The following is a 10294-nucleotide window of genomic DNA, read 5'->3' on the forward strand; positions in this document are numbered from 1 at the left end:
TGCATTTTACAATTTTTTTATTTATTTTTCTACAGCAAATATGTATTAAAGATAATTAAAAGCTCTTACATACATACATAAAAGTTACAAATTTATAAGAAATAAAAGTTTTACTGTTCTTCAATAAATTTAAATGCAAGGCAATATAGGCAAACCACTAAATAGATTGTATAACTCAAAACGTTTACGAGTTCAATGACATAAACGCATACATAGTTAGTTACTTACATACATACAAACAAACAAACAGACTTGCATTGCATTTATAAGCAGCAAATAAAATTCAATGCAATGAAGTATAAAAGTGGAAATTTAAATATTCACAAATGTTAAGCCAAAATTTACAATACAGCCGAGTTTAAACCAATTTACAGTTCACAGTTAAAGAAAAAATGTTATTTGTAAATTATTATTATTGAATATTGATGAAAGTGAAGAGTAAAAAACGCACTGCAAGTGGCACTAATGATTAACAAAAACAAAACAATACGTTAATGAATTACGTCCATTTATAAGAGAAATAAAAATTACAAAACGAATGAGAATAAAAGTCAATGTGTAAAAAGCAAATATTAGTAATATACATAATTATAATACGCAAAACTTATTTGAATTTTATAAATTGTATAATAATTTGTGTTATACATATGTATGTATTGTATATTTCTATGATGCACTGGAATTCTTCATGGCATTGCCCCTATGAAGCATTATTTTTTGTTTGAAATTTTACTTTTTTAGTATATAATTATATAACTATTAATGCTTTAGTAACTAAGTGTGCTAAATATGCTTACAACATGCAACAACAGTTCAGATATGTACATATGTATGTACATATACAAAGAAGCATGTATATAAATAAATATTTATTTTTAATTTGTCGTCTAAAAGAAAACAAAAAAAAAAAAACTATTTAACCAAAGTGATACTCGCTAATTTTTATTTTTTCAAAAATTAATATGCAAACTTCGAAGAAAGGAAACACTTTATAAAAGAAAATTACCACACTTTGTATACATACGTACGTATACTGCCATACGTACTATAGTGCTTATTTACGTTAAAGACTATTATTTCTAAAATCAATAAAGACAGCATTTGCTATAATACAAAGGTGAGTTTTCTTCACAAAAAGTTACACATGCATTGGCCTCGATTTTAAGCATAATTCTATTATATTAGCACCATAACTCTTTTATGATTTTGGTCCGCCAGATTCGATAATCTTGCCTAAATCTTTTAGCGAAACATCACCACTGCCACGTTCCAAAGGTTTGGGTTGATTCGGACCCGGTTTCCAGCCGACAAAGTATATTATTTGAAATGTCGCCGTCACGCCATCGTCCTTAAGTGTTATTTTCAGTTTTATTCTCTACAAACTTTGATATATTCGAAGTATGCTCATACCTTAGCGTACAACTCCTTATAAATAGCACTTGCCGCCAACATTGTTTCGCGACTTATATGCGCTGGTCTATTGAAAGCTGCATTATTCTCCGCCATACCTTTCAGATCCCACATAAGTTCAAACATGCTGGGGTAACCCACTACAATTTCATCGGTATCAATGGTTAGCATGGTGAAACCAGCACGATTTAACAAAGCACCTACATCTCTAATCTATATAAAAAAATATATATATTTCTTGCACTTACTATAATTCGCTATAATAAAATTAAACCTGTGTAAAAGGCGATATATGCGGCGAAAGACCGCCTTTACGCTCGATTTCAGCCAATTGTAGCGATGAACGTAGCTCATATAGAGTATCACCACCGAACAAAGATGCTATAAAAACACCATCAGGTTTTAAGCTATGTATTACTTTCGAAAAGCAACCTGGTAGATCATTAACCCAATGCAAACTCAAACTGGATATAACTAAATCTAATGAGTTATCAGGAAACTGTAATAATATTTATATAATTAGCAAAATCATTAAATATTTTAATTTTTAAACTGTTACATTACATCCAATTTCTCCTCGTCCAACTCTAATTTAGTTAATTTCAGACCAGGTGTGCCTTGCGCTTGCGCCAGCATTGTAGGGCTCGTATCGCAAAGCGTTAAATGTTGTACGCTTTCCGCCATTATGTGTTTGGAAAGAAAGCCACGACTGCAACCAATGTCTGCGGCATTTGTAAATTCACGTTTTATATCTATGATCCGATCCGCTAAGCGAAAACCAACCTCTTCTTTAAGGTAGTCATAAAGCTCTACATCCGGGCTATGTGGTTAAAATATTAATTGATTGATGTGTACTTTTATAAAATTTATTGCTAATATATAATATTTTACATACTTTAGGGCAGCACGCTCCTTTTGCAGACGCTTTGCATTTCTATCAAATATATTTTGATGTGCAGGTTGTGTGCTATAATTCACAGATTTACTTTGACACCCTTTCTCATAAAAACATATTTTATATGTGTGTAGCAATTGTTTTGAACTTATTTGCCGAATACTTTTAAACATTTTAATTTATAGTTTTAATACGGCACAGTTGAAGTTCATATAATAAAAAATATGCGTACGAGTAACTTTTATGGATCGATCAGCTGTGATACGCTAACAGCTGTTTTTTGTTGTGAGCAAGGCGTTGCCAACTAAATAAAAAAATATGTCGGGTTTGCCAACTAAATGCGGGACATGATAGTCATAGAGGAAGTAACTTGAAAATATCAAACAGGATTTGAATGATTACATATAATTGCTACTCAATCAATTAAAATAAATTTTAAGCTTAAATAAATCAGTTGAAGCGAAAAATTATTAAACTTATCCTTATTGAAACCATCAACATGTCTTTTTGCATTAAACACTACATACATGGATGAATTTATTTCTCATCTAGGCTTAGCGGAAGTAAACCATCCACAAAACAACGGATATAAAACCACAAAAAAGCCCCAAGTCTTAAGTAAAACGTAGATTTTCTTTCACAGCCACATATTACCAGAAAAATAAAATAAAATAAGAAAAGCTGGGTACGAATACAGGGTCAATATATTTAAAAACATAAAATACAGAACTACACTTACATACAAACTTATTGTTCCCAATAGTTATGCTTATCATTTTTTTATTATCTTCAGCTTGCCACCATTGATTAAGACTCCACCTTTATTGGATGAATCAATTTCTGAATGTTTGCGTTTAGCTGCAAACGGATTTACCGCATTAAGCGGTGTACGGGCAACGTCCTTTATATCATCATTAGCGGTGTCCAACTGTTCAGTATTTTTATCAGGAATATTTTCTTGTGATTCAATTGCTTCAATGTTGGATGGGGTAGAGGTTGGCGACGAATTGCGTTCCGTTGCACTTAAAATTGCTGATTTTTTTCCGAAAGAAATTGGAGAATTGGACATAGCAAAACGTTTAAGTGATGCACGCCGCGCTTGTGTTAATTCCATTGCCTTTGGTGCTATTCGGTTACCAAATGAAACATTGTTGTTAAAGTTGGGGCTTTGCGAACGCATAACTGGCGATAGCGTCACATTGTTGTATTGCTCAAATTCGTGTAGCTCTTGACGTTCACGTTGATTTTGTTCTTCAAGTTGGGGCATCAGTTCCGACAAACGATCTGAAAGATGTATACGTCCCAACTTTGTGGCATATTTCACTGCTAAGAGCAAGAGTTCGGGGCAAGCAATAGTTTCAATGAGTTCTTTGGCGCGCATTTCCACTTCACTGCGACAGGCTAATGCGAAAAGTTTGATTGCTGTTTCCTTAATTACCTTATCAGCATTGTCCATATTCATAATTGAAGCACGCACTAAAGCATCCTCCAACTCAGACTTCTCCACTTCAATGTCACAAATGGGTAACTGTAGTGTCAACTCCTGTGTCATTGGTCGCGGATTAGTCATCGGATATGAGCTGCCTCGACATAATACCGCTTGAATAATTTGAGTACGTTCTGATACAGCAATAATAAAGTAATTGTTTGAAACGCTTTGACTTTGTTTTAAAGTATCGCAGCTTGGATACCAACATTGACTCTTTAGGCTATACAATTGCAATAAACCCATGGAATCACAAAATACAGGTGAACCACAATCTGAAAAACCAAGCCATGTTAGACGTCGTTCGGGTGTTAAGGGCACTGTGAGGTGTTGAGTGCGGAGCTGCATGCCGGATGTTTGTATTAGCATTGCGGATAAATGCTGCTGAAGTGTACCGGGTGGAGCACTGTGGTAAACTACCATTATACGATCCTCATGACCAGCCAATGCTAATACCGGTCCTGGAATAGATATTATTTCACGTTGAGTGCCCATTACGGTGAACATACGCAAAAATTGCATGCTAGTGACAACGCCCACCAATTTGTTGGTTGCTACTAAAGCTTCGGTACTTTCACAATCTGGAAATGTTACCGACCATTCCTTATTGCCGGAAGCTGCCAGCGCAATACACACTAATTTGGTTGAATTTTCCGCAGACAATGCCAATACGCTCGTGCTTAAACTGGCCATGTTGTGGTTGCTATAGTTTGGAATGTGCAAGGAGTGATGTACACTGGCATCGTGAAATTCTACATCAAGTGAACCGTCATTACCCTCTGTATGTGCTGTTACAATACCAACATCATTCCAAACTAGATAACGATGCTCGAGATGAATTGGTGTTGCACCTGGTTGAAATGCAGGTTGTTGTTTAAAAGACTTCACTAGCGGTTGCGGTTCAATATCGCTATGTATTGATTTAGGCAAGGAATCGTGCGTATTTTCATCCATATCATCCGCAAATCCACCAGCCTTCCGCATTACTTGATTCTTAAGACGTTCAATTGAGATACCATCATCATCATCACCATTTTCATCATTTACATCCAGACCATTGGCACTCACCAAATCATCATTATCATCATTGTTGAACTCAATATCACCGAAGTCAACTTCCTCCGCTTCGCCGTCAGGGAATACGGCACCGTTTCCCCCTTTTGTACGAAATAGCGTTCCTAACTGACCAGTCACATCACAATAGGCTAATTCGGTACCTGCAGTATTCCAGCTTATACAGGTAATAGATTGACATTCGCTTGATGGTGCTTCGGTTTTCAATGACTGCTTTCGTAAAAAATCAAACACACTTATTTCACCTTTTGTTGTTCCTGCGGCAAGAAATTGTCCATCTTTAGAGAAGCGACAACATGTGTACTCTCCTTTATTTCGTTCGTCAGAAAGTGTAAATTTCACTTCCCAGGTGTCAGTGTTCAACACTATTATCTCTTTACCAAGCACATATGCCAACGACTTACTGCTCTGTGGCTCAAAACAAGGTGTTCCAAAATGCACAGCGTTCTCAAAACTGTTTGCTTTAGGTAACCCCGAAATACTTTTCACTTCTGTGCCACTCTGACCCAGGTTCCAGATTTTCAAGTTACCATCACCCGATATGGAAGCTAGCAATTCACCTTTATTGCAAATATCTAGACCTAGGACAGGTCCACTATGTCCTTGTAAATGAAATTCGCTTTTGCAATCATCACTTTTCAACACCTTTATGTTTGTGTCATCTGAACCAGCGGCAACATATTTCTCGTGAACGCGAAGGCAAGTGACTGGCGCAGTAAAACGCATTAATGTGCCATCACTGTCCAACTCTGGATATGTGTAGGCTTGCACAGTATTTCGGTCAGTGGATGCAAGTAGGCGTTTGCCGTTATGTGCGATACATATAACAAATTCTCCTAGGCAAGTGGAGCTGGGATCATCGTCGTCAATGCCTCGCCACACGCGTATATCGCCGTCAGAGCCACACGTAATTATGGATTCATCGTTCTCCGTAAATATAAGACTTGTGAATCCATTAGTATGCGCATAGCGCAATGAACTGCGTTCATAGGCCATTACTTAAATAAAATATAAATCAAAACTTCTGCTAATGTAAAATTTACTACTGTCTAATGATTTGTTGGCGCCAAAATATTAGTGGTCAAGCAGCCAAACAAAATACCATGATAACCAACCAACGAAAATCAGAAACAGGGTTGTTGTTGCAGGATTTTAGAAATAAAAATAAATAAGTACGGCAAGCCCATGTCATATCAGCTGGGCATTTCTTTTTGATTTCCTATTGACGTTTCTCGAAAGAGGGGGAGTATTTGAAAGAAATTTTCTTTGTACATAAAAGAAACACAGCGAGAATAACAAAATCACTGGTTTAGATTTCTGTAATTTTAAAGAGATCACTTTAAAAATAGTTCATATAAAATATCAAATTTAAATTGTATCTTTTTTACAAAGTAAAACACATTTTCTGTTCAAGTAGTAGCAGCATAACAAATACTCACGAATCAAAAAGTCATGGCCAATAATTACTTGCAGCCAGTGAATAATCACTTCGACTTAAATACAGGCGATCTAGAAGATATAGATGATGATATTTTTTTGAATAACTCTCGCTCCAATAGCACTATATCGGGTCGTAATAGTGAAATGGAGGGTGCTGTTGGTGGTCGTAGCACCAATCCATTTGATGATCCTCAACAAATTTATGCAGAAAGACGTAGAGAAATTGAGTCTCGTTCATTAGAGTCTACACAGCGCAGTTTAGGTAGATAAGAATGTCAATATATGTATTTACATTATGTATGTAACTGAAACTTATAAAAGAAAAAAAATTTTAGGTTTGTTATATGAAACGGAAGATGTCGGCAAAGCTACAGCAGCTGAGTTGGCAAAACAACGAGAACAATTAGAAAACACCTCGCGACAGTTAGACGAAATCAATTCAACATTGCGCTTTAGCCAACGTCACTTGAACGGCTTAAAAAGCGTATTTGGCGGACTTAAAAATTATCTATCCGGTAATCGCGATGTACCTTTAACCCGTACCCCGAGTACACAAAGTGGTGTCAATCAATTTGGGCAAAACCAGGAACCAAGAGAAACTTTCGCCAATATTAGCAAATCACCACCACCTATGTCGCCAACGGAACGTTATGACGATCATCCCATAAGTCGCATTAGGGATGACTCGACAGCAATTAAGCAACGTGAACAAATACAAGCCCAACGAAGCAATAATCCATTCCAAACGCAATTAGAATCGAATTTGGATGAAATGTGTGATAATTTGTCACGTTTGAAATTTCTCGCCACCGATCTGGGAAGTGAAATCGAATCGCAAAATGAATTATTGGACAATATGAATTATAAAATCGAAGACGTGGACTTGAAGATGAATAAACAAAATAAGGAAATTAACAAGTTGTTGGGCAAAAAGTGAACATAACTCTGTAAAATGCAAAGATAGAGATATGGGCGCAAAGCTAAAAGCACAGTATCATCCCTTTGCGAATATTTGTACATTTATGTTTAACAATTAGTAAATTCATATATTTGGGTAGTCCTTAAAACTCGCGCATAAATATTAGTCTTATATGCATACATTCATGTAAAGTATTCAAATTTCAGTATAATAGATATTTTAAAATGAAAGTGTGTACCTTTTTTTTAATTTGCTTTCCTGTTATGAAATAAAAATATTTTATACTTTGAAAATATTCTCTTACATAATGGTTTGAAATAATTGTGAGTGAACTGATTTAAAATATATATATATATATCAAATAATTCTTAAAAAAATAAAAATACATATAAACATTCATAGGTATACTTAAAACATCATTATAATAAAGTTCAAGAACCTGGAGTTCGATAGACTAAAAAATGTGATAACCTTTTGTTGTACCCTCTATAATATTGAATAAACATGACTTTTTTCTAAAATATAGGTATGTATGTATGTTCACACAGAAATAAGTGACAAAAGCACTTGACATTGCCAATTGTTATCACAGGCTTTGAATTTTCAAGAATTAGCAAAGGCAAATATCATTAAGTTGATACATACATACTTCATATTTCATTTGATTTCCTCTGCCGATGAATCACAACAAAGTTACATGACAACCAATTTGAACATTACCAACCAAACGGGGATTAGATAAAAGTTAGAACAACATCAACAATGCCATAAATTTACATACATATGTATGTATATGGCTGCTGCGCTTAATAAGTATTTTCTACCAATTTGCCTTTGAAAATGTTTAATAAAATTTACCAGAACAAAGCATTAATGAAGTTATCAGTTGGCTTTTCATGTACATTACTTACAGGACAGAGATTTAGCACACTTGCATTCATAATTAGAAATATTGCTGTTACTTGTAAAAGAGCGATATTTCCATAAATTTGTTATTAAGAGATCAATCCTGCTTCTCACGCCTCTTTAGATGCTTAGGAAAATAACCGTAATCATTTTCATTCCGACGTTGCTAATACGTTTTTGTTAAATTTCATTGTAAATTCATTGGATTAAGATTTAGCGCACTTATAGTTATCGGTCATTAGTTGTGTTTGATTTTACAAACAAGAAAAAACTTAACTTCGGCTGCACCGAAGCTAATATACCCTTCACAGGTGCATTTCTTTAAATAACTATGTGTCCAGTTTGTATTGAAGCTATATGCTATAGTGATCCGATCTGAATAATTTTTTCGGAGATTATGTTATTACATTAAGCAGTAATCCATGTAAAATTTCGTGAGATACAACGTCAAATGCGAAAGTTTTCCATACAAGAACTTTATTCCAATCGTTCAGTTTGTATGGCAGATATATGTTATAGTGGTCCGATATCGGCAGTTCCGACAAATGAGCAGCTTCTTGAAGAGAAAAAGACGTTTACAACAGACAGACGGACATAATTTTATTACAAATTTTATTTAAATGACAAAAGGAAAATTCTGTGAATTTGAAAAATTGCTAATATTGTAAAATGTTCTAGAAAAATGATGTACAATGCCATCAAAAATGTTACGAGTGATCCCAATCTGTAAATCTTAAAACATAATTTGTAAGGCGCCCCCTCGGAAAACAACCCACCGTGAGGAAATGTAAAGCTGATCCTTTCCAACCCTCTCGCACAATAATGGTCGCAGTCATTGCAGAATTTAGCTTAAACGTGTCAAGTAGACTATTGCTGAGTCGTTTAAGTAAAAATAATTTGTTTGGGCGCGTGAGCATAAAAAAACTACTACTTTCGAAAAAGAATGTTATAGTCAAAAGATTTAAATTATTAGAAAATAATAGTTTTTGCGGATGAAATGGAAATGAACCACATTGGGCCTGATGGAAAATCATTTGTACATCACGGGAAAAACAAGATGTCAATCCAAGATATACCAAAAAGACCGTAAAGTATGGTGGAGGAAATTTTAAAGTTTGGGGGTCATTTTCAATGCGTGGTGTTGGTCCACTACTAAATATAGTAGAGAATATGGATAAATTTGCATATCTTTAGATACTAAGGAATAATATACCAATAATGTTGTGCCAGCAAAATGGACTTTTATACATGATAACGATCGCTAGAATATTGGAAAGGTAATAAAAAACTGGCTTACGCAAGTCAAAATTCCAATTATTGATAGTGGAATGAAGTCAAAGGAAAAATTGTGCAAAGAAAATGTAGAAATTGCAAAGAGCTTTGAGCAGGAGTACAAATGCCAAAGATCAATAGAGAGCTTGCCACGCAGCTGTGAATCGATGATTAAGAATAACGGTTATTTTACAAATATTAACCATAGTGATTATAATATCCACAAATATTCCACTTGTTAATATTTATTTTGCCTTATAGATCTTTTAAAGTGCGCTAAATACTCGTCCAAGTTAATTTTGACTTAAGAATGTAAATTGAGCCAAACATTGTATACTTTATAGAAGAAACTAAGTATTTTGAATTATTTTAGTTTTTAGTGAAGTAATAAATAGCTTTTGTGCAATAGTACGGTTTTACTTTCTTTAACTATAACGTTATTAAGTACTGTATTTCACAACAAAAAAGTGCGCCAAGTCTCTGTCCATAGCTGTGTAAACATACATATACTATTTCATTGTTTTTGAATACACTTTGTTGATTCCCAAAGGACAATAACATGGCGTAAATGATGAGAAAAACAGTTTCCGTTGTTATGTAAGATTTATTCCGCCGGTTAAAGTAAAATACATATTTATTTTTCTTAAATGTCCTGGTTTTTTTAATTCGTTCATAAGTTGTTCAAAAAATATATTTTTTTTTATGTAAATGGGAATTGTATTAGCGAGTATTTTTCCCACGACCAAGTCTAGGATTATTGAATTCGGTGTTTGTAAATTCCAACTGTGAATCTGTTCGTACATTTCAGAGATTTTAGCGAACAGAGAGTGCAATGCCTCCAAGTTGACAACAATTTTCTCCTTTACAATAAAGAAAACACAATGTTATATTG

At 34.4% G+C, this 10294-nt stretch overlaps 3 protein-coding genes across 3 annotated transcripts; 1 reads left to right on the top strand and 2 right to left on the bottom strand.

The window, feature by feature from the left end:
• Window positions 1-4: 4 nt before the first annotated feature.
• Window positions 5-2574, bottom strand: LOC105228661 (arginine-hydroxylase NDUFAF5, mitochondrial). The gene is made up of 5 exons (XM_011208564.4): window positions 2306-2574; window positions 1975-2230; window positions 1685-1909; window positions 1411-1623; window positions 5-1348 (listed from the first exon to the last, which is right to left on the bottom strand). The coding sequence occupies exons 1-5, from the start codon at window positions 2476-2478 to the stop codon at window positions 1199-1201; spliced, it is 1017 nt and encodes a 338-aa protein (XP_011206866.2). The 5' UTR covers window positions 2479-2574; the 3' UTR covers window positions 5-1198.
• A 413-nt stretch (window positions 2575-2987) lies between these two features.
• LOC105228662 (WD repeat and HMG-box DNA-binding protein 1) lies at window positions 2988-6014 on the bottom strand. The gene has a single exon (XM_011208565.4). It carries the CDS (start codon window positions 5859-5861, stop codon window positions 3078-3080), a length of 2784 nt encoding a protein of 927 aa, XP_011206867.2. The 5' UTR covers window positions 5862-6014; the 3' UTR covers window positions 2988-3077.
• Window positions 6015-6120: 106 nt separating this feature from the next.
• LOC105228664 (synaptosomal-associated protein 29) lies at window positions 6121-7517 on the top strand. The gene is made up of 2 exons (XM_011208566.4): window positions 6121-6567; window positions 6641-7517. The coding sequence occupies exons 1-2, from the start codon at window positions 6318-6320 to the stop codon at window positions 7240-7242; spliced, it is 852 nt and encodes a 283-aa protein (XP_011206868.2). The 5' UTR covers window positions 6121-6317; the 3' UTR covers window positions 7243-7517.
• Window positions 7518-10294: the final 2777 nt, after the last annotated feature.

This window comes from Bactrocera dorsalis, chromosome 3, assembly GCF_023373825.1.
Source record: "Bactrocera dorsalis isolate Fly_Bdor chromosome 3, ASM2337382v1, whole genome shotgun sequence".
Lineage (NCBI taxonomy): Eukaryota > Metazoa > Arthropoda > Insecta > Diptera > Tephritidae > Bactrocera > Bactrocera dorsalis.